At 57.4% G+C, this 23,654-nt stretch overlaps 1 protein-coding gene across 1 annotated transcript; it reads left to right on the top strand.

Moving 5' to 3' along the window:
• Positions 1-13,493: 13,493 nt before the first annotated feature.
• On the top strand, positions 13,494-21,781 carry LOC142922872 (uncharacterized). Its single transcript, XM_076063813.1, has 4 exons — positions 13,494-13,797; positions 17,374-17,477; positions 20,094-20,204; positions 20,596-21,781. The coding sequence occupies exons 1-4, from the start codon at positions 13,494-13,496 to the stop codon at positions 20,866-20,868; spliced, it is 792 nt and encodes a 263-aa protein (XP_075919928.1). The 3' UTR covers positions 20,869-21,781.
• Positions 21,782-23,654: the final 1,873 nt, after the last annotated feature.

The raw sequence follows: 23,654 nt of genomic DNA, 5'->3' as shown, positions 1-23,654 counted from the left end.
TGCCCCCGGCTCCCCTCTCTCTCCCCCCGGCCCCCCTCTCTCTGCCCCCGACCCCCCTCTCTCTCCCCCCGGCCCCCCTCTCTCTCCCCCCGGCCCCCATCTCTCTCCCCCCGTCCTCCCTCTCTCTCCCCCCGGCCCCCTTCTCTCTCCCACCGGCCGCCCTCTCTCTCCCCCCGGCCTCCCTCTCTCTCCCCCTGGCCCCCCTCTCTCTGCCCCCGGCCGCCCTCTCTCTTCCCCCGGCCCCCCTCTCTCTCCCCCTGGCCCCCTCTCTCTGCCCCCGACCCCCCTCTCTCTCCCCCCGGCCCCCCTCTCTCTCCCCCCGGCCCCCCTCTCTCTCCCTCCGGCCCCCCTCTCTCTCCCGCCAGCCCCCCTCTCTCTCCCACGGGCCCCCCTCTCTCTCCCGCCAAACCCCCTCTCTCTCCCCCCGGCCCCCCTCTCTCTCCCCCCGGCCCCCCTCTCTCTCCCCCCGGCCCCCCCTCTCTCTCCCCCCGGCCTGCTTCTCTCTCCCCCCAGCCCCTTTCTCTCTGCCCCCGGCCTGCCTCTCTCTCCCCCCGGCCCCCTTATCTCTGCCCCCGGCCCCCCTCTCTCTCCTCCCGGCCCACCTCTCTCTCCCCCCGGCCCCCCTCTCTCTCCCGCCGGCCCCCCTCTCTCTCCCCCCGGCCCCCTTCTCTCTCCCCCCGGCCCCCCTCTCTCTGCCCCCGACCCCCCTCTCTCTCCCCCCGGCCCCCCTCTTTCTCCCCCCGGCCCCCCTCTCTCTCCCCCCGGCCGCCCTCTCTCTCCCGCCAGCCCCCCTCTCTCTCCCCCCGGCCCCCCTCTCTCTCCCCCTGGCCCCCCTCTCTTTCCCGCCAGCCCCCCTCTCTCTTCCCCGGGCCCCCCTCTCTCTCCCGCCAAACCCCCTCTCTCGCCACCCGGCCCCCCTCTCTCGCCCCCCGGCCCCCCTCTCTCGCCCCCCGGCCCCCCTCTCTCGCCCCCCGGCCCCCCTCTCTCGAACCCCGGCCCCCCCCTCTCGCCCCCCGGCCCCCCTCTCTCACCCCCCGGCCCCCCTCTCTCGCCCCCCGGCCCCCCGGCCCCCTTCTCTCTGCCCCCGGCCCGCCTGTCTCTCCCCCCGGCCCCCTTCTCTCTGCCCCCGGCCCCCCTCTCTATCCCCCTGGCCCCCCTCTCTCTCCCCCCGGCCCCTTTCTCTCTCCCGCCGGCCCCCCTCTCTCTCCCCCCGGCCCCCTTCTCTCTCCCCCCGGCCCCCCTCTCTCTCCCCCGGCCCCGCTCTCTCTCCCCACGGCCCCCCTCTTTCCCACGGCCCCCCTATCTCTCCCCCCAGCCCCCCTCTCTCTCCCCCCGGCCCCTTTCTCTCTCCCGCCGGCCCCCCTCTCTCTCCCCCCGGCCCCCTTCTCTCTCCCCCCGGCCCCCCTCTCTCTCCCCCGGCCCCGCTCTCTCTCCCCACGGCCCCCCTCTTTCCCACGGCCCCCCTCTCTCTCCCCACGGCCCCCCTCTCTCTCCCCACGGCCCCCCTCTCTCTCCCCACGGCCCCCCTCTCTCTCCCCATGGCCCCCCTCTCTCTCCACGGCCCCCTTCTCTCTCCCCACGGCCCCCCTCTCTCTCCCACTGGCCTCCCTCTCTCTCCAGCCGACCCCCCTCTCTCTCCCCCCGTCCTCCCTCTCTCTCCCCCCGGCCCCCCTCTCTCTCCCCCCAGCCCCCCTCTCTCTCCCCCCGGCCCCCCTCTCTCTGCCCCCGGCCCCCCTCTCTCTGCCCCCGGCCCCCTTCTTTCTCCCCCCGGCCCCCCTCTCTTTCCCCCCGGCCCCCCTCTCTCTCTGCCCGTCCTCCCTCTCTCTCCCCCCGGCCGCCTTCTCTCTCCCACCGGCCCCCCTCTCTCTCCCCCCGGCCCCCCTCTCTCTGCCCCCGACCCCCCTCTCTCTCCCCCCGGCCCCCATCTCTCTCCCCCCGTCCTCCCTCTCTCTCCCCCCGGCCCCCTTCTCTCTCCCACCGGCCGCCCTCTCTCTCCCCCCGGCCTCCCTCTCTCTCCCCCCGGCCCCCCTCTCTCTGCCCCCGGCCCCCCTCTCTCTCCCCCTGGCCCCCTATCTCTGCCCCCGACCCCCCTCTCTCTCCCCCCGGCCCCCCTCTCTCTCCCCCCGGCCCCCCTCTCTCTCCCCCCGGCCCCCCCTTCTCTCTCCCCCCGGCCCCCCCTTCTCTCTCCCCCCGGCCCCCCCTTCTCTCTCCCCCCGGCCCCCCCTTCTCTCTCCCCCCGGCCCCCCCTTCTCTCTCCCCCCGGCCCCCCCTTCTCTCTCCCCCCGGCCCCCCCTTCTCTCTCCCCCCGGCCCCCCCTTCTCTCTCCCCCCGGCCCCCCCTTCTCTCTCCCCCCGGCCCCCCCTTCTCTCTCCCCCCGGCCCCCCCTTCTCTCTCCCCCCGGCCCCCCCTTCTCTCTCCCCCCGGCCCCCCCTTCTCTCTCCCCCCGGCCCCCCCTTCTCTCTCCCCCCGGCCCCCCCTTCTCTCTCCCCCCGGCCCCCCCTTCTCTCTCCCCCCGGCCCCCCCTTCTCTCTCCCCCCGGCCCCCCCTTCTCTCTCCCCTCGGCCCCCCCTTCTCTCTCCCCCCGGCCCCCCCTTCTCTCTCCCCCCGGCCCCCCCTTCTCTCTCCCCCCGGCCCCCCTTCTCTCTCCCCCCGGCCCCCCCTTCTCTCTCCCCCCGGCCCCCCCTTCTCTCTCCCCCCGGCCCCCCCTTCTCTCTCCCCCCGGCCCCCCCTTCTCTCTCCCCCCGGCCCCCCCTTCTCTCTCCCCCCGGCCCCCCCTTCTCTCTCCCCCCGGCCCCCCCTTCTCTCTCCCCCCGGGCCCCCCTTCTCTCTCCCCCCGGCCCCCCCTTCTCTCTCCCCCCGGCCCCCCCTTCTCTCTCCCCCCGGCCCCCCCTTCTCTCTCCCCCCGGCCCCCCCTTCTCTCTCCCCCCGGCCCCCCCTTCTCTCTCCCCCCGGCCCCCCCTTCTCTCTCCCCCCGGCCCCCCCTTCTCTCTCCCCCCGGCCCCCCCTTCTCTCTCCCCCCGGCCCCCCCTTCTCTCTCCCCCCGGCCCCCCCTTCTCTCTCCCCCCGGCCCCCCCTTCTCTCTCCCCCCGGCCCCCCTCTCTCTGCCCCCGACCCCCCTCTCTCTCCCCCCGGCCCCCATCTCTCTCCCCCCGTCCTCCCTCTCTCTCCCCCCGGCCCCCTTCTCTCTCCCACCGGCCGCCCTCTCTCTCCCCCCGGCCTCCCTCTCTCTCCCCCCGGCCCCCCTCTCTCTGCCCCCGGCCCCCCTCTCTCTCCCCCTGGCCCCCTATCTCTGCCCCCGACCCCCCTCTCTCTCCCCTCGGCCCCCCTCTCTCTCCCCCCGGCCCCCCTCTCTCTCCCCCCGGCCCCCCCTTCTCTCTCCCCCCGGCCCCCCCTTCTCTCTCCCCCCGGCCCCCCCTTCTCTCTCCCCCCGGCCCCCCCTTCTCTCTCCCCCCGGCCCCCCCTTCTCTCTCCCCCCGGCCCCCCCTTCTCTCTCCCCCCGGCCCCCCCTTCTCTCTCCCCCCGGCCCCCCCTTCTCTCTCCCCCCGGCCCCCCCTTCTCTCTCCCCCCGGCCCCCCCTTCTCTCTCCCCCCGGCCCCCCCTTCTCTCTCCCCCCGGCCCCCCCTTCTCTCTCCCCCCGGCCCCCCCTTCTCTCTCCCCCCGGCCCCCCCTTCTCTCTCCCCCCGGCCCCCCCTTCTCTCTCCCCCCGGCCCCCCCTTCTCTCTCCCCCCGGCCCCCCCTTCTCTCTCCCCCCGGCCCCCCCTTCTCTCTCCCCTCGGCCCCCCCTTCTCTCTCCCCCCGGCCCCCCCTTCTCTCTCCCCCCGGCCCCCCCTTCTCTCTCCCCCCGGCCCCCCTTCTCTCTCCCCCCGGCCCCCCCTTCTCTCTCCCCCCGGCCCCCCCTTCTCTCTCCCCCCGGCCCCCCCTTCTCTCTCCCCCCGGCCCCCCCTTCTCTCTCCCCCCGGCCCCCCCTTCTCTCTCCCCCCGGCCCCCCCTTCTCTCTCCCCCCGGCCCCCCCTTCTCTCTCCCCCCGGCCCCCCCTTCTCTCTCCCCCCGGCCCCCCCTTCTCTCTCCCCCCGGCCCCCCCTTCTCTCTCCCCCCGGCCCCCCCTTCTCTCTCCCCCCGGCCCCCCCTTCTCTCTCCCCCCGGCCCCCCCTTCTCTCTCCCCCCGGCCCCCCCTTCTCTCTCCCCCCGGCCCCCCCTTCTCTCTCCCCCCGGCCCCCCCTTCTCTCTCCCCCCGGCCCCCCCTTCTCTCTCCCCCCGGCCCCCCCTTCTCTCTCCCCCCGGCCCCCCCTTCTCTCTCCCCCCGGCCCCCCCTTCTCTCTCCCCCCGGCCCCCCCTTCTCTCTCCCCCCGGCCCCCCCTTCTCTCTCCCCCCGGCCCCCCCTTCTCTCTCCCCCCGGCCCCCCCTTCTCTCTCCCCCCGGCCCCCCCTTCTCTCTCCCCCCGGCCCCCCCTTCTCTCTCCCCCCGGCCCCCCCTTCTCTCTCCCCCCGGCCCCCCCTTCTCTCTCCCCCCGGCCCCCCCTTCTCTCTCCCCCCGGCCCCCCCTTCTCTCTCCCCCCGGCCCCCCCTTCTCTCTCCCCCCGGCCCCCCCTTCTCTCTCCCCCCGGCCCCCCCTTCTCTCTCCCCCCGGCCCCCCCTTCTCTCTCCCCCCGGCCCCCCCTTCTCTCTCCCCCCGGCCCCCCCTTCTCTCTCCCCCCGGCCCCCCCTTCTCTCTCCCCCCGGCCCCCCCTTCTCTCTCCCCCCGGCCCCCCCTTCTCTCTCCCCCCGGCCCCCCCTTCTCTCTCCCCCCGGCCCCCCCTTCTCTCTCCCCCCGGCCCCCCCTTCTCTCTCCCCCCGGCCCCCCCTTCTCTCTCCCCCCGGCCCCCCCTTCTCTCTCCCCCCGGCCCCCCCTTCTCTCTCCCCCCGGCCCCCCCTTCTCTCTCCCCCCGGCCCCCCCTTCTCTCTCCCCCCGGCCCCCCCTTCTCTCTCCCCCCGGCCCCCCCTTCTCTCTCCCCCCGGCCCCCCCTTCTCTCTCCCCCCGGCCCCCCCTTCTCTCTCCCCCCGGCCCCCCCTTCTCTCTCCCCCCGGCCCCCCCTTCTCTCTCCCCCCGGCCCCCCCTTCTCTCTCCCCCCGGCCCCCCCTTCTCTCTCCCCCCGGCCCCCCCTTCTCTCTCCCCCCGGCCCCCCCTTCTCTCTCCCCCCGGCCCCCCCTTCTCTCTCCCCCCGGCCCCCCCTTCTCTCTCCCCCCGGCCCCCCCTTCTCTCTCCCCCCGGCCCCCCCTTCTCTCTCCCCCCGGCCCCCCCTTCTCTCTCCCCCCGGCCCCCCCTTCTCTCTCCCCCCGGCCCCCCCTTCTCTCTCCCCACGGCCCCCCCTCTCTCTCCCCACGGCCCCCCTCTCTCTCCCCACGGCCCCCCTCTCTCTCCCCACGGCCCCCCTCTCTCTCCCCACGGCCCCCCTCTCTCTCCCCACGGCCCCCCTCTCTCTCCCCACGGCCCCCCTCTCTCTCCCCACGGCCCCCCTCTCTCTCCCCACGGCCCCCCTCTCTCTCCCCACGGCCCCCCTCTCTCTCCCCACGGCCCCCCTCTCTCTCCCCACGGCCCCCCTCTCTCTCCCCACGGCCCCCCTCTCTCTCCCCACGGCCCCCCTCTCTCTCCCCACGGCCCCCCTCTCTCTCCCCACGGCCCCCCTCTCTCTCCCCACGGCCCCCCTCTCTCTCCCCACGGCCCCCCTCTCTCTCCCCACGGCCCCCCTCTCTCTCCCCACGGCCCCCCTCTCTCTCCCCACGGCCCCCCTCTCTCTCCCCACGGCCCCCCTCTCTCTCCCCACGGCCCCCCTCTCTCTCCCCACGGCCCCCCTCTCTCTCCCCACGGCCCCCCTCTCTCTCCCCACGGCCCCCCTCTCTCTCCCCACGGCCCCCCTCTCTCTCCCCACGGCCCCCCTCTCTCTCCCCACGGCCCCCCTCTCTCTCCCCACGGCCCCCCTCTCTCTCCCCACGGCCCCCCTCTCTCTCCCCACGGCCCCCCTCTCTCTCCCCACGGCCCCCCTCTCTCTCCCCACGGCCCCCCTCTCTCTCCCCACGGCCCCCCTCTCTCTCCCCACGGCCCCCCTCTCTCTCCCCACGGCCCCCCTCTCTCTCCCCACGGCCCCCCTCTCTCTCCCCACGGCCCCCCTCTCTCTCCCCACGGCCCCCCTCTCTCTCCCCACGGCCCCCCTCTCTCTCCCCACGGCCCCCCTCTCTCTCCCCACGGCCCCCCTCTCTCTCCCCACGGCCCCCCTCTCTCTCCCCACGGCCCCCCTCTCTCTCCCCACGGCCCCCCTCTCTCTCCCCACGGCCCCCCTCTCTCTCCCCACGGCCCCCCTCTCTCTCCCCACGGCCCCCCTCTCTCTCCCCACGGCCCCCCTCTCTCTCCCCACGGCCCCCCTCTCTCTCCCCACGGCCCCCCTCTCTCTCCCCACGGCCCCCCTCTCTCTCCCCACGGCCCCCCTCTCTCTCCCCACGGCCCCCCTCTCTCTCCCCACGGCCCCCCTCTCTCTCCCCACGGCCCCCCTCTCTCTCCCCACGGCCCCCCTCTCTCTCCCCACGGCCCCCCTCTCTCTCCCCACGGCCCCCCTCTCTCTCCCCACGGCCCCCCTCTCTCTCCCCACGGCCCCCCTCTCTCTCCCCACGGCCCCCCTCTCTCTCCCCACGGCCCCCCTCTCTCTCCCCACGGCCCCCCTCTCTCTCCCCACGGCCCCCCTCTCTCTCCCCACGGCCCCCCTCTCTCTCCCCACGGCCCCCCTCTCTCTCCCCACGGCCCCCCTCTCTCTCCCCACGGCCCCCCTCTCTCTCCCCACGGCCCCCCTCTCTCTCCCCACGGCCCCCCTCTCTCTCCCCACGGCCCCCCTCTCTCTCCCCACGGCCCCCCTCTCTCTCCCCACGGCCCCCCTCTCTCTCGCCCCGGCCCCCCTCTCTCTCGCCCCGGCCCCCCTCTCTCTCGCCCCGGCCCCCCTCTCTCTCGCCCCGGCCCCCCTCTCTCTCCCCACGGCCCCCCTCTCTCTCCCCACGGCCCCCCTCTCTCTCCCCACGGCCCCCCTCTCTCTCCCACGGCCCCGCTCTCTCTCGCCCCGGCCCCCCTCTCTCTCGCCCCGGCCCCCCTCTCTCTCCCCCCGGCCCCCCTCTCTCTCCCCCCGGCCCCCCTCTCCCTCCCCCCGGCCCCCCTCTCCCTCCCCCCGTCCTCCCTCTCCCCCCCCCCACCCTCTCCCCCCCCCACCCTCTCCCCCCCCCCACCCTCTCCCTCCCCCCCCCTCTCCCCCCCCCCCACCCTCTCCCCCCCCCCACCCTCTCCCCCCCCCCCACCCTCTCCCCCCCCCACCCTCTCCCCCCCCCCCACCCTCTCCCCCCCCCCCACCATCTCCCCCCCCCCCACCCTCTCCCCCCCCCCACCCTCTCCCCCCCCCACCCTCTCCCCCCCCCCACCCTCTCCCCCCCCCACCCTCTCCCCCCCCCCACCCTCTCCCCCCCCCACCCTCTCCCCCCCCCACCCTCTCCCCCCCCACCCTCTCCCCCCCCCACCCTCTCCCCCCCCCACCCTCTCCCCCCCCCACCCTCTCCCCCCCCCACCCTCTCCCCCCCACCCTCTCCCCCCCCACCCTCTCCCCCCCCACCCTCTCCCCCCCACCCTCTCCCCCCCACCCTCTCCCCCCCACCCTCTCCCCCCCCACCCTCTCCCCCCCCACCCTCCCCTCTCCCCCCCCACCCTCTCCCCCCCCACCCTCTCTGCCTCTCCTCTCTCTCTACCCCCTCGCCGCCCCGCCTCTCTCTCTGCCCCCTCCCTTCCTACTCCATTTGCCTCTCTCTCGCTCTCTCTTTTTTCTTTATAACTACGACAAGTGCTGCATCGGCACGCTGCCCTTCCCACAGTCAAACGGCCTACGACGGGTAGCTTAGATCTGCATGCAGAGCTCTCCGTCATCTGCCACCGAGCACACGGCCTCCTCCAGCGCCCACTGCTCCTTGAAGGCCGGCACGGCGTGGGTCAGCCGCGCGTAGTGGAACTCCAGCCACACCCTGATCCGACCAGAGCGTGGAAGATGCCCAGGCTGCTGGCTGGACGTTGCCCCTCCAGGGCCACCTTCCTTGCCCTGTATATGGCGAGCTTGGCGTAGCCGAAGATCACGTTGACCAGCCCCTGAAGATGTTGGGGTCTGTTGCCCTTCGGGTATCCAAAGAAGAGGACCGTCGGGGAGAAGTGGAGGCTGAACCTTTGGAGGATTTTTCTCAGGACCTTGAACAGCGAGTCCAGGCTCTTGCACTCCACATATTGGTGCGCCACCGTCTCCACTTTACCGCAGAACCGGCACTCCAGGGACGTGTCGGTGAAGCGCGCCAGGGAGACATTGGTGGTGACGGTGCCGTGGGCGATGCTCCAGCTGAGGTCGCCGATGCGGTTGTACGTCGGTCTGCAGTAGAGTTGCCTCCAGCGAGGCCTCTCTGGAGAGACGCAGGGCAGGGCTTTCCTCCAGGCATGGTCCTTGTGGCTCCTCAGGGTGTCCTGTTGGTGGAACCGGACCATGTAGGAGTAGAGCACCTTCCTCTTTACATTTGCGAAGGCCACCTCTGGTAGGTCTTCTAGCCGGCACAGGTTGTGATCCGCCTTCGTTTGTCGGCATTGGCGATGCAGTGGCACGACTGAGAGCTCCGGTGGAGGGGGATCGAGAGGGGCCTCGTCATCCCCAACGCCGATGGGGGGCGTTCTCCCCGCTGCCACTGAGAAGGCCCCCTTGGCTTCGGCCAGGATCCGGGCAGCCACCCGGAGCGACTGCAGCCCTGTCTTTGCAGCCACGTCTGCTGGTCCGATCCACCGGCCCCGTGTTTCAGGCTCCACCAGATCTCCCATCCAGGTGAGCCGCGCGTTGGCGAGGCGCCTCTCCATGCCAGGGGTGGTGGTGGTGGATGGCAGCTTTGTCTGTGGGTTCCTGAGGATCGGTTCGAAGACCAGATCCTCAGCCGATCACGGTTGGTTCAGCCTCCTGACGGCGAGGGAGCTCCATGTCTGCAGGACGCTTCTGTAGAAGGGTGGCAGCTGTCCCAGTGGGAGGCCCTGCAGGTCCATGTAGAATAGTTGCTTGGAGCACTGCAGACCCCCCAGCTGTTTCAGGAGGAAGGAGGCCGTGACGCTCCAGGCCGGTGCAGGGGCGGCGTGCAGGAACTTTTGCGCTGCCTGCAGTCGGAAGGTGGCCAGCTGACTCCGCACGCACACCAGCCCGTGACCGCCCTCGTCCAGTGGCAGGGCCAGGACCCCAGCCGCGACCCGATGTCCTCCACCCGACCAGAAGAAGTCGAGGACTTGCTTCTGAAGTGCGTTGACAAGGCTCATGGGGGGGTGCAGGGAGAAGAGTCGGTGCCACAGCATGGACGTCACCAGCTGGTTCACCACCAACGTCTTTGTCCTGAAGGTGAGGTACTTGCACAGGCGACTCCAGGTGGCCAGCCGCTCCTTCACCTTCTCCTCCAGCTCGACCCAGTTCCTCTGCGGTGGTTCCTCCTCTGGTCCGAGGAACCCCCCCAGGTGGTGCAGCGATGTTGTGCTCCAATTGATGGCTTTTGCCTTCTCGGGACACTCAGTCATGTCCCACGCTCCAACCAGCAGGCCGCTGCACTTTTGCCAGTTCATTTTTGATGAGGAGGCTTTCGAAAAGACCTCCTGGCACTCATGCACCAGGGCGACATAAGCCAGGGAGCGCAGGATGAGGAGGACGTCGTCGGCATATGCCGTCAGGACCAACTTGATGCTTGGTTCCCTCAGCACCAGGCCGCTGAGTCTCCACCTTATGAGATTCAGGAAAGGCTCTAATGCCAGGGCATAAAGTTGGCCCGACAATGGGCATCCCTGTCTCACTCCTCGCTCGAATTTGACCGGGGCAGTGAGGGCGCCGTTGATCTTGATCATGCACTCCGCCTTGGTGTAGAGTAGGCGGATCGTTCGGACAAAGGCATCCCCAAAACCCAAGGTCTTGAGGGTTCCTCCTCTTCCTCCCCCTCCTCCGTTCCGAACACAGATGGACTCGTCCGTCTGAACAAAGCTCGTCACTCTCTGTGGTGTTAATCCCTCATACTAACATCATGCTAATCCCCCAGTTACATGCTAATTTACTGTTGATATCTAAACTCCTCTTCCCCCTCCTCCGTTCTGAACATAGATGGACTCGTCCGTCTTAACAAAGCTCGTCTCTCTCCGTGGTGCTAATCCCTCACACCAACATCATGCTCATCCCCCAGTTACATGCTAATTTATATGTAAACTGCTTTGTCAAGGTGCTCTGTTCCTCCCACACAGCTTAAAAGACGCTGCCATGCTTGGCAGGGTTCACTCAAGCGCTGTCTTCCAGACAGTCCTGTTTCTTCACCTGAGGAAGGCTATTTGTGTTGTGGCCGAAACGTCGTGAGAATTTTATTCTGTTATTATTATTTTTATTATTTCATCTCCATTCTACGTGACTTTACCGAAAGAACCCAGAAGAACAATGAGCTATCATTATTTTGTTGTTGTTTGCAAAGTGCAGGGTCTTGAGGACTTTGTGGAAAAGTGCGGAATAAATGCAAAGTAACTCCCAAGAAGTGGTGGTGGTTGGACAAAAAGGACAATGGTGACGCCAATGGCTAAGGTTTCTTCCTGCGATGGCGAGATGTAAACTCCCTCGCATGGTATACATGAGGTCGTGGGTTCGATCCCTATCCCGACCTTAACGCCTGTTATGTATTTGGAGTCCACGTGTTCTCTCTATCTTCCCTCCGCATTTAATCTGGCTGCTGATATACATTACCACGTGATGAGCCACTTCGTTGATCTATCATTTGTGGCCAGGTGGCTTCTGAAAAGAGCTTTATACCTGGTATTTTTTTTAAGGTGGCCATGGTGCTCACCGTGATCTACATGTTCCTCATGACGGGCACGCTGCTCGCTATGGTCAGCGACATTGTCAAGAACGGTATCCTCACATCCAGCAGCATCTTCTTCATCACTCTCGCGGGCATCCATCTCATCGCCGTGGCGCTGCACCCGCGCGAGTTCTTCTGCATTGTGCACGGATTCTTGTACCTCATCTGCATTCCCACGGGATACCTGCTGCTGCTCATCTACTCATTGGTCAACATGTACAACGTATCATGGGGCACGCGTGAGACCAAGGCGCCTACTGAGCCCTCCCCTAAGGAGGTGAGTTACTTTATGTGTTATCGCTATTGTCGTTGTTGTTTTTGTGTCGAACGTTATTTGGAGTTTCGCTCCATTCTCCTCTGTTGCTCCGTCCCGCACCTCCGATTAGCATGATTGGCTACGTACATTGCAAAAAAAAGTGTAACATATGCCCCCAACCCCCGCCAAGACGAAGGCAGCGATCCCCATATAGCTTTTAACCGACCGTTGGGGCAAGTGCTGTTAGCGAGTAGCACCTGTGAAGTCCGGAATGGCACATAAGAGGGTAGGTGGCCACCACCATGCCCGGCCGCCTTTGTCTCCATTGTTGTCATGTTTACTACATCACATTTGGCTATTTTTGAGGCTGAGCCAATCTAGGGAAGGCCAAGGACTGGTCCAGATGTATGTATGTATGTTGAACTTCTTTCACACCATGTGTAGCCAACTGTGCTAATTGGAGGTGCGAAGGAAGGAAAGTTTCTAAACACAAAGAGCAGTTTTTAAGAAATTAGTTTTCAATGTAATCATTTAAAAGTGCATAGCTCCAATTGCTTTCTCATATTGGAAGTAAGAGGGTTCCAGATGGACGCACAAGCGCACCCAAAAGCACGCGATGTGGTCACTGTTTTTGTTCAATGGTTAGCCAAAATCCACTGATGAGAGGATGACCGGAGCTTGCAAAATTATCGTTTATGTTTCTTGACAAGAACGGTGGTGGTGGCTGTGCCACTCGTGTCCATTAATCCAACACGGTGGGTATCGAGGAGGAGTCATTCACTGACTTTCCAGGAGAATGTAGTATGACAATTATGGACTCTATCTGTTCCATCTGAATAGAACGCAATGTTTCCCCCTCGCATTTGTGGGTCTATTCCATGGTGTTCTGGTTTCCCGTTGGCCAATAAAATCTTCATACATGGAGGACCGCAGAGCTTGGACAGTTATTGGCGCCAGTTCACTGAGCAGCTGAAACTGCCTTCCAGCTTGTGTGCGCTTCCCGCTGGTTTGATATCATTGAAGGACCCTGCCTTCAGCACAATGTCCATCCTCCTGTCCCAGCAGAAGAAGGAACGCAAGCATCGTTTGAATGGAACGAAATGCTGTATACTGCCACTCGAGTGGGACTGCTTCCAGTGGAGGATCAGCGTCTATCCGAAGAAATACTCGGCACTGAGTCAGGAGGATGACAGTTCAAGGTGCCACCACCTCACTGAGAGCCTGTAGCTATGATTTTAACTTTGATCCTTACCTCTCGTGTATCGATAGTTCAACGTTTATGTCCCATATTATTGAGGGACTGTGTTATCTTGGTGTGGTTTGGGACTGTTGTTTTGCTGCCTTGCCCCAAGTTATGCATTTAGTATTGAAAAATTGGCAGTAACTGATGTACTCATGCAAGTTGCACTCATATACTTTTTTATTTTCTTATCTTTCCTATACTTAGCACTGCTATCGTTTTATGTTCTAACTTTCTAATCCCCTACACCTACTGGACATCTGTGAAAATAGGTTCATAGCTCATCGGACTCCTCCTGCAGTAGAAATACAGATTATGATTATTGATTGGCTGTGTCGGGTGGAGGAGGATTTACAACGTAACATTTTACTCAAGTCAATACTGAGTCTTGTCTCAACTTATTAACTGTGATTCTAGTTGTGCTTGTATCTTAGGCGCCGTGGTGGCTAGATGTTAACTACCTCCCCTGGTATGCAGGAGGTAGTGGCTTCGATCCCAAACCTGACCATGCCTGTTGCCTATATGGAGTCTGCGTCTATTCCTTTCTCTCCCCATGTTGGTGTGGATTTTACTCCGGGTCCCCTGATTTTTTCCCTCCTCATTTAGAATCATCATGTGATTAGAGTATTTGGCTGCTGTAATTTCCACGTGATAAGCCGCTCATTGAGTTATAATTTGTGATATTCAGGTCGATTCTACAAAAAAGCTTTATAGCTCAGTGGGCCTTACATGGTAAAATAAAAATAATGGTTTAGTTTAACAGTTTATCATCATCCCTCCCAGCCGAGTGGAGTCGTGCACGGTGGAACTCGACAGAGAGATGAAGCTGCGTCCAATTGAGGCCAGACAACAGGACACTACGAGCACTCAGATGGAGCATCCAGAAGGAGCAGAGATCGAGGCGAGAGGAGAGGACATCGCGAACACTCATATGGAGCACCCAGAAGGAGCAGAGACGAGACCAGAGGACATCGTGAGCACTCAGACAGATCATCCAGAAGGAGTAGAGAGTGAGGAGAGACGACAGGGTATGGCAAGCACTCAGACGGAGCATCCTGAAGGAGCAGAGATCGAGTCGAGAGGAGAGAACATCGCAAACAGTCAGATGGAGTATCCAGAAGGAGCAGAGACGAGACCCGAGGACATCGCGAGCACTCAGACAGATCATCCAGGAGTAGAGAGCGAGGAGAAACGACAGGGCATCGCGAGCACTGGGACAGAGCATCCTGAAGGAGCAGAGATCGAGTCGAGAGAAGAGGACATCGCAAACACTCAGATGGAGCATTCAGAAGGAGCAGAGACGAGACTAGAAGACATCGCGAGCACTCAGACAGAGCATCCAGAAGAAGTAGAGAGAAAAAGTCGACCTCCAGAGCAATCAGACACAGACCTCGCCCTCCATACCAAAGGTAATATTTTCATCAAACAAAGACAAAGTCTTCTTGGTTCTTTCGTTAAAGTCACATAGAATGGAAATAAAATAATAAAAATAAAATTCTCACGACGTTTTGGCCACAACACAAGTAGGCTTCTTCAGGTGAAGGAACAGAACTCTCGGGACGACAGCGCTTCAATGAACGCTGCTAAGATTCGCAACGTCTTTTAAGCTAGGTGGGGGAAGTAAAGCGCCTTGACAAAGGAGTTTACATATCAAACAGGATAATTGAGCATTGAAATAGCGGTGTTAAAGTGTTGGATCAGCAGGGTGTTAAAGTCAGAAATTCGCATGTAACTGGGAGATTAGCATGATGTTATTGTGAGAGATTAGCATGTGACTGGTCACGGAAATAGCTATGTTAAAATCAAAGTTTACATATCAACAGGGCCATTTAGTATATGGACGCTAAAGCACTGCAACTACCCAACTATCATACAATAAGCCGATGTGAAAGAACTCAGTATAAACTACATCAATATAATAAATGTACTCAATATATTCTTCAATAAGTTGAGCTATTAACATAAAGTAACTGGGTATACACTACACTATATAATGAATACCATATAGTAAACTAATAAAAAACTAAAATATAAACTACATCAATGTTATCAATAAACTCTATATACTCTCCAAACAGCTGAGCTACTAACAATAAGTCGTTATACATTACAATGCCATATGGCGAAAAAATGGGTGGCGGTATTTTCTTTTCAACGTTAGCACCACGGAAAGCGACGAGCTTTGTTCAGACGGACGAGTCCATCTATGTTCGGAACGAAGGAGGGGGGAGAAACATCCACGATGCGTTGCTCTGTTCTGTGTTGCGTTACAACTATGTTATAAACTAGACTACAATACATTGCAATGTTATACCTTCCAATCTAAACTACATTGTATAATATCGTATACAGCCCAATGTAAGCTCTAACATTATGCATTATATTGATATGTCCCCAACTAAATTTTTTCTACATTACACGACTATACACCGTTATATACACTGCCATAGACAAACCCACCATTAAATTATACAATGCGTTACTATACACTACCCTATACTTTAGACTGTAAAATAGACTTGTAATATTACACTATGTATTATTCTACCAACCCTACTGTATACCACTACTGTATATTCACTATACAATTACGATACCATATATTGCCTTATGAATTATGTTAAACATTACAATGTTAAACTATTTATTATACAACATGCTATACCTTTGACCGTTGTGTGAACAGTATTTAGAGACAATGCCAGGGAATGGACTGCAGTCTGAAAGTCACCGTATAATACAATCAATTAAGAACCGAAATGGTTTATAACGTCTTTCCAATGGTTACTAAGCCAGAATCCATCTTCTCGGTTGAAATTGCCTCTGTGTTTGTATATGTGGATGGCCTCATGAACGAATGTCTCATGGTAGCCGGATGGCTTGCAGAGAACCTCCGTGTCATGTGAGCCCACTAAATTATAACAGTGATCTGCCACGGCTGAGGTGTTCGTCCTACCGTGTTTCAAGTCTGCTTTATGTTCACGGATGCGGTCCGAGATATGTCGTTTGGTTTCTCCAATGTAGCTGCTACCACAGAGGCAACTTAGTTTGTAGACGCCCAGGTACTGTATGTCTGGAACCACATCTTTTACAGACGGAACCAGATCACGCATTTTATGTACTGTGTTGAATCGGACCTGGATCTTGTGTTTATTCAGGATTTTGGAGATCTTTTTTGTGACCCCCGCAATGTAGGGTAAGGTGATGGTTTTGAATGGCTTCTCAAGAGAATCTTTCTTCATGGCTGAAGTGATGGTTTTGCGGATTGTGTAGTCGGAGTAACCATTAGCCTTGAGAGCTTGGTGTACGTGCTAGAGTTCACTGGCAATGTGTTCCTGGTCGGAAATGCATTGGGCTCAATGGTATAGAGTCTTGATGAGGGAGTTCTTCTGGGACGGATGGTGGTGGGAATCTGGTTTTAAGTAAACATCCATATGCGTAGCTTTCCTGTAGACACAGTGGCTCATTGAACCATCAGGTCTCCTTTTAATTAGGACATCCAAAAAGGGTAGCTTGACATCTTTTTCGACTTCCATGGTAAATCTGATGGCTGGGTGTATGGAATTGATGTTAGAGCTTACATTGGGCTGTGTATACGATATTATACAGTGTAGTTTAGATTGGAAGGTATAACATTGCAATGTATAGTAGTCTAGTTTATAAAATAGTTGTAACGCAACACAGGACAGAGTAGCGCATCGTGGATGTTTCTCTCCCCTCCTCCGTTCCAAGCATAGATGGACTCGTCCGTTTGAACAAAGCTCGTCGCTTTCCGTGGTGCTAACGTTGAAAAGAAAAAACCGCCACCCATTTTTTCGCCATATGGCATTGTAATGTATAACGACTTATTGTTAGTAGCTCAGCTGATTGGAGAGTATATAGAGTTTATTGATAACATTGATGTAGTTTATACTTAGTTTTTTCACATCGGTGTATTGTATGATAGTTGGGTAGTTGCAGTCCTTTAGCGTCCATATACTAAATGCCTCTGTTGATATATAAACTTCGACTTTAACATAGCTATTTCCGTGACCAGTCACATGCTAATCCCTCACATTAACATCATGCTAATCTCCCAGTTACAAGCTAATTTCTGACTTTAACATCCTGCTGATCCAACACTTTAACACCGCAATTTCAATGCTAAATTATCCTGTTTGATATGTAAACACCTTTGTCAAGGCGCTTTACTTCTCCCACCTAGCTTAAAAGACGCTGCGAATCTTAGCAGCGTTCATTGAAGCACTGTCGTCCCGACAGTTCTGTTCCTTCACCTGAAGAAGGCTACTTGAGTTGTGGCCGAAACGTCGTGAGAATTTTATTTTATTATGTTTTATTTGTATTATTTTATTTCCATTCTACGCGACTTTACCGAAAGAACCAAGAAGATGAATCCCTGCAGTCACGAAAGCTTTAAATCGAAAATTAAATGTGAAGTCATTGCTTGTCAGTTAAACAAGACCAAGCATCTGAAATCACGTGATGCGGTGACCATCTTTGTTTGATGAATGGATGAACGAAGTGTGGGTGATGGTTAATGCTCCTAGACGAGATTAGCAAGCTATTGTGATTCATTTGTGGCAAGCACTCTGTAATGAGGGCATGTTGCTGCTGCTGCAGTAGAACCGTGGGAGATTGAGGAATTTTCTCCCCCTGTTCTGCATGGACATCTTTTTTCTCCAGTTTCCTCCGATGTGTCATTGGTAATGGTCAAAATTTAACACTTCTGAAAAAGATAACTGCAAATCACTTAATTTGGACCGCACTCAGCAGCAACATCACCCCTCTACTACGGTAACTTGGTAAGACCCTCATGAACACAGAGCCCTGCGACTCAGCCAGGCTTTGTTGCAGGCTATACCAGCCTAACGATGAGAGTAATCACTACCGTTTGCGCAGCTCTCTTCGCTGAGTCACGGTAAACTTTTTTCCCGAGCCTCTGTGGGAGTGCACCGCACATCGCTATCCTCCTTTGTCCCTTGCAGGGCGCCATGACCTCGTGTGGCAGCGCCACCAGAAGATGCAGGTCATGTTTGAGAACATCCTGCCTCAGGGTTACGCCATCACGCAGAGGTGCAGCCTCAATCAGGTGCGTCCTTGTGTCTGTGTGTCTTTATGTCTGTGTTTTTATGTCTGTGTCGGTCTTTGTACGTGTGCTACATATACGTTGTGGGGAGTGGTGGCGCAATGGTTAACACACTTCGCTTAGAATCGAGCGACCTGAGTTCGATTCCCGCTCAGTCACCAACACCAGTGACGATTATCTGAACCGGTCCTATGTCTCTCCTAGGTCGACTCAGCCTCAAATGAGTACCTGGTGTAGTGTATAAATATCCCAAATTGAAGAGACAAAGGTGGCCGGACGTGGTGCTGGCCACCCATCTCCTCGTGTGCCGTGCTGGCCTTCAGAGGTGGTCGCTAACAGCACGTGCCCCAGCAGTCTGTTAAGACTACACGGGGGATCTTTGATCTTTGTCCTAGTTCGTGTATAAGTGCCCAGAAGATAACAACCAACTTTAATGAAGAAAATATATCGGGAAACTGCCTGGCAGCTAATTGGGCCCTTCCTACTGAAATAAATAAATCTATAAAAATAATATCGAGATGTTTACGTTTAAGATTTTACATTAATGTTGGGGATCTTGTACTAAGCAACTCAATTAATTTAGAAGTCATCATTCCCCTCCCCCGGCTGCCTGTCTCGCTTAATTGTTCAACGCATTGGCCAGATGTCCAAATATTGCCGTCAGTTGACTGAGTGTCGTTTTCTGTGACGATCAAACAAGTGGCGCGTTCCTCTAATGTGTGGCTTTGAGACTTTGAAAAAAGGTACCTTAGCACTAGTTATCGTGTAGGGCTTCACTGCATTGTTCTGGGAGAGTTCCACTCGCAGTTTTTATCTCGTGCAAGGACAGTGCAATTTGGATAACAATTCTGGACAGTGGACAGGAAGTGATGTCATGATTCTTGGAGGTGGTGGTGGCTACGTTGGTGCTACACGTGGTTGGTGGATCACACACTGAGAAGATGCCGTGAATTTCACTTCCAGTGGGCGTCAGAAAGGAGCCGCACCCTGGCTTGCCAGGAGCTGGTGGTACAGCAAATGTAGAATCCACCTGTTCCGTCTGTATAGGATATAATGTTGCCCCCTCACACGCGTGCATTTTCTCCGGTTGCTCCGGTTTTCTGCCACATGTGAACAATCATTAATTTGCCGAGAACACATTTATATGCAGAGGACTGCAGAGCTTGGGCAATTGTTGGTAGCACCGTCTCATGGTGTGCATTGCTGCTGCCTTCCCATCTATATGTGATTCCTCCTCGTGTCTCTGAATCCCTCCCTATGTCTCTCGTCGAAAGCGAGCAAATCACTGTGCAGTGATCGGGCATTACAAATTACCATTAATATTAATTTTGATTTAAAGCCTTCGTGACTGCAGGGATTCATATTCTTGGTTCTTTCGGTAAAGTCACGTAGAAGGGAAACAATAAAATAATAAAAATCTAAAACAACAAAATTATCTGTGGTAGTAGTTACATTAGAGAAACCAAACGACATTCGTGAACACAAAGCAGACCTAAAACACGGTAGGACCAATACCTCGGCCGTGGAAGATCACTGTTATAATTCAGTAGGCTCACATGACATTGACTTCTCCAAGACAGAGGTTCTTTGCAAGCCATCTGGCTACCATAAGAGATTCGTTCATGAGGCTATCCACATATACAAACACAGCGACAATTTCAACCGAGAAGATGGATTCTGGCTTAGCAATCATTGGAAGGATTTGATAAACCATTTCGGGTCTTAATTGATTGTTCACGCTTACGGTGGCTTTCAGACCGCATCCATTATTTTCGTCTCCCCCCTCATCTTTTCTGAACATAGATGGACTCGTCCATCTGAACACACTGTAAAATCGCTCTACGTGGTGCTAACGTTAATAAAACCGCCACTTTTTTCAAATTTTCTTGCTGTGGTTTTCACAGCTGATGATGATTGCTTGTGTTGCAGTCGAAATGTCGTAAGAATTGTATTGTTTAAAATGTGTATTATTTTATTGTTTCCCTTCAACGTGACTTTACCGAAATAACCAAGAATATTAATATTTCCATTATGAGACCTCCTTTGCCAGTAATAAGATATAGTAAAAGGTTTTACCCTTTTAACTGGCACAAAAACTGACACCTTTATTCAAGGCATCATGTTTGCAATAACCACAATACAAGCAGTCAAAATGCAAACAAAAGAGACAACTCTGATAATATTATGCACTGTCCATGAATTTGATTGGTACACACCCGAGACGGCTTTTTTAGAGCTTAGTCTCCACTGGTGTTGGACCAGAAGACGCCAAAAGGCGTACAACTCAAAACAGCGCACTATCAGAGTATTGAGGGCTCGGGGTGAGCATTTAACACCAGTGGAGACTAGGCTCTAAGAAAAGCCGTCTCGGGTGTGGACAAATCAAATTCAAGGACAGTGCATATTATTATCAGAGTTGTCTCTTTTGTTTGCATTTTGATTGCTTGTGTTGTGGTTATTGCAAACACGATGCCTTGAATAAAGGTGTCAGTTTTTGTGCCAGTTAAAAGAGTAAAACCTATTACTATTACAATATTAATATTATTCATCGGAGTAAGTTGTTGTTATTTGGACAATCGCACAAAGTGAACCTTCTGTCCCGTGGATGGGAATGCATAGGAGGAAGACGAGTTTTGGAAGAGCATGATCAGTGACTACCTCAAGCCTCTGGAGGAAGATGACGATCACAGGAAACGCGTGAAGCAGGAACTCTTCGAGATAAGAAACAAGGTACTGGCAACGCGTCATCGCGAGTACCGGAGATGCTTCGATAACAGAAAAATTGCGTTCCAGCGACAACGCGTTGTGCAAACAGCAGGCGTTAAGCGAGTACTTTCCGTACTTGGCATGTGGTAGAAGAAGATTTAAACGGCATTGAATTACCTATGCCTTATTATTCCTACGAATTAATTGTTAATTGTTCCAATAATCCGCTAATCCTGTAAAATACATGAACAATAAAACAATAACAACAGAAGTGACCATTTGGCGTCGAGAGTGGACAGTGGGGGAGAAAAATGAACGCACAAAGAGGGGATCCATAAACAGCCCGGGGTCATCCCCCCCGCCACTCGGCCAATGCAATGTAAATCAGGCCTGGTCTGTCTGTCCCAACGTGCAGGGCACTTTCGTCTACTTCATGATCAATGCACTGTGGCTGGTGGCGACCCTGGCACTGCAGTTCGTGGGAGCCCGACCTCTACATCCAGATCCCGAGCACGAAGAACGAGGGGACGGTCATCGACGTGCTGCCCCTCGCCTTCATGTTCCTCATCACCTTCTCCAGCATGCTCATTGTCCAGTTCCTGGCCATGCTGTACCACAGGTGAGGAGGAGGGGAGGGGGTCGACCCATGCGTGGCCATAGGGGGTGTGTGTGCATGCCGACTCAGTGACCAACAACAGTAACGATTATCTGAAATGGTCCTGGACTTCCCCCCTTGTGCCGTACCGGCCTTCATAGGTGCCACTCGCTGACAGCACTTGCCCCAACAGTATCTTAAGGCTATCCAGGAGATCCATGTCTTTGCCTTTATGTGAGTGTGGGCAGTGTGCTTATAACCAGCTCCGGTTTCGCAGCCGAGGTCTCACTCCGAAACAGTCGGGCAGCATTATCTTTTCATCGGCTGTGTAACACTGGGTGGAAACTACTTGGTTTGTCATTCCATGCGAAGCTCCGGATTTTCTTTGACCACATTGATATCTTCCCTTCTTTATTATTTCGAGAAGGATGTTGAGGTGTCTAAAGTAACATCTGCACTGGTTAGAAACATTCAGGTCACCCTGCCTACAATGCATCCTGGGTTTAACCAGACTGGATTGTGTCAGGAGCTCACAGATTCTTAAAAGATCTAGACACATTCCCATTGGTGAGCTCCTCTCACAAGCGTGGCTGTGTTGGCTGGGTCATGTAGCCCCCATGCCCAGCCACTGCATGGCAAAGCAGCTATTATTTGGCAGGATAGATCAGACTAAAGGGCACCGCATGGGCTAGGGAAAAAAAGGAATGATATGGTACAAGAGGATATATAGAGATGAGTGGACTTGCCAATAACTGGTACCAGCGGTCTCAAGATTGGCCACTCCTGAGGAGATGCTACTTGGCAGTTGGAGGCAGTCGCCCACCAGCAATAATGGAGGGCAGAGGAGCGATGCTCGCATCCATAAGCAGAGCACCGGGCAGCTAAACACAACAATTTGGCACAGTAGGGGTTACAGCTGGTGCTTTGTCAGTCATCTCAGTCAGTCAACCATTGGCTCCTAGGTCTGTCCCGTTAACTCCTGACATTTTGCCACCGTGGCGCCCCGTGCCCCTCCCCCTTCCCCTCCGTGCCCCCCCCTGCCCCCGTTCAGGTTGTTCACGCTGCTGCACGTGCTCTCCTACGTGGAGTCGTCGTCGTCGGGCCAGCAGTCAAAGAGGGGTGCTGTTGGTCGAGACAACAAAGCATTCGTCAACGATGGAGACAACGATGACGCTCAGCAGCGCCGTCTCAGAGAGATTGTCTTACAGATCCCTGGACCCCCTCCTCACACGCCGCACGTGGGTCCCCTCCCCGCACACAGCACATGGACCCCTTCCACTCACGGCGCACCTGGACCCCCTCCTCACAAGCCGCAAGTGGCCCCCCTCCATGCACGCTGCTCGTGGACCCCCTCCTCGCACGCTGCTCGTGGACCCCCTCCTCGCACGCTGCTCGTGGACCCCCTACTCGCACGCTGCACGTGAATCCCTTCCTCGCATCCTCGCACGCTGCACGTGGACCCCCTACTCGCATGTCATACGTGGACCCATGGACGTCGTGGTTTATCAATGACGGTGCGGTCAGTAAAGGTGCAGCCCTGCAAGATGCTTCCCTTGTTGGAAGAGGTGGGAGTTACCCACGCTTTACCCCACCACCGCATGCGACCTGCCGATCGACCAACTGTGCTGTATCCATTTACGCAGCTGGGTGGACAGAGGCAGCGAGATTTAAGAAGCTTGCAGCGTCGCTCCAAATGCCAGGCCTAAGGATCGACCTCTAGATCGCAAGTGTGGTGACGAGTTAATTGCAGCAGGGCAGCCTCTCATTACAATGGAATGCACTCAAAAGGGCTGCTGTACAACAACGGTGGACATCACTTGTGATATCATCGGCTAAAGTAAATGTAGGGGCTTTGAAGCTGCTCCTGGCCACGGACAGAGAAGTCGCTTCTATGTAGCAGTGGTCAGATGAAGGAAACGTCCTGTTGTTGTTTGTATGTTCAATTTATTTTGCACTGCACTTAGCCAACCATGCTATCGTGGATGTAAACATCACCCACACATAGACTGTCCCGTTAACCATAGAAGTTGATCAAATCACATTTTTACGCCTGATTAATTTAGAGGTCGAGCGACCCACATGGGAAATCTTGTTTTTAGAAAGGTTTCTCTACCAAACACAGAAAACGATTCCCCATATCGCTTTAATAGACTTATGGAGCTGTTAGTGAGCACCTAATAACGGCAGGCACAGCACACAAGGTGGGTGGCCAGCACCAAGTCAAACTGCATTACCGCACCATTTTATCATTTGAGGCTGAGTCGACCTAGGGGAGGCCCAGAACCGGTTTAGATAATCACCACTATTGTTGGTGGCCATGAGTGGGAGTCGAACTAGCGTCCCAAGGCTCAAATACTTGTGCAGGGCTATGAACACGAGTTTTATTTCACGTTCACTGATGGTCAGATATATATGCCAACATATATTTATAGATATTTATAATACTCTTTGGTTCTTTCGGTAAAGTCACGTAGGTATAAAATAAAATAAATCACGACGTTTCTATTGCAACACAAGCAATCATCATCAGGTGGGAAACCCAACAGCAAGAAGTTTTTTTTTCTACTGAAGTGGGAGAGAGATGCCATGGTAAGAGGTTTCTAGGTAAGAACGGGAGGCGGGGCAAGGGGGGGGAAAGAGGGGGTGTGTGGGCTAGGGGGAGGGGATCATTGCGTGGACGCTAGATTGATATGTATAATGTGGTTTATTCACAGAGATGTAGAGTTACATTGAGACTGTGTGGATAAATAAAACAAGACAGAGAAGAAGCAGTCATCCATCCAGAGCACCACGTTCAGATAGTTTCCCCAAAATATTGTATTGGAGATGTGAATCCATAATTTTAATGCTAAGGCAATGTTTCGCTGCTATTTGCCGCT

Source organism: Petromyzon marinus, unplaced genomic scaffold, assembly GCF_048934315.1.
Source record: "Petromyzon marinus isolate PM22_M1 ecotype Great Lakes invasive population unplaced genomic scaffold, UKy_Petmar_22M1.pri1.0 PM_Scaffold_191, whole genome shotgun sequence".
Taxonomy (NCBI): domain Eukaryota; kingdom Metazoa; phylum Chordata; class Hyperoartia; order Petromyzontiformes; family Petromyzontidae; genus Petromyzon; species Petromyzon marinus.
The sequence above is the reverse complement of the archived record's forward strand: the minus strand, read 5'-3'. Positions and strand labels throughout refer to the sequence as shown.

Excerpts from the sequence above, each read along its gene's own strand:
- LOC142922872 (XM_076063813.1), top strand. The coding sequence starts at position 13,494 with ATGGAGTATCCAGAAGGAGCAGAGACGAGACCCGAGGACATCGCGAGC. Across the intron at positions 13,798-17,373 it reads CCTCGCCCTCCATACCAAAG|GGCGCCATGACCTCGTGTGG; the intron begins GTAATATTTTCA and ends TGTCCCTTGCAG. Across the intron at positions 17,478-20,093 it reads AGAGGTGCAGCCTCAATCAG|GAGGAAGACGAGTTTTGGAA; the intron begins GTGCGTCCTTGT and ends GGGAATGCATAG.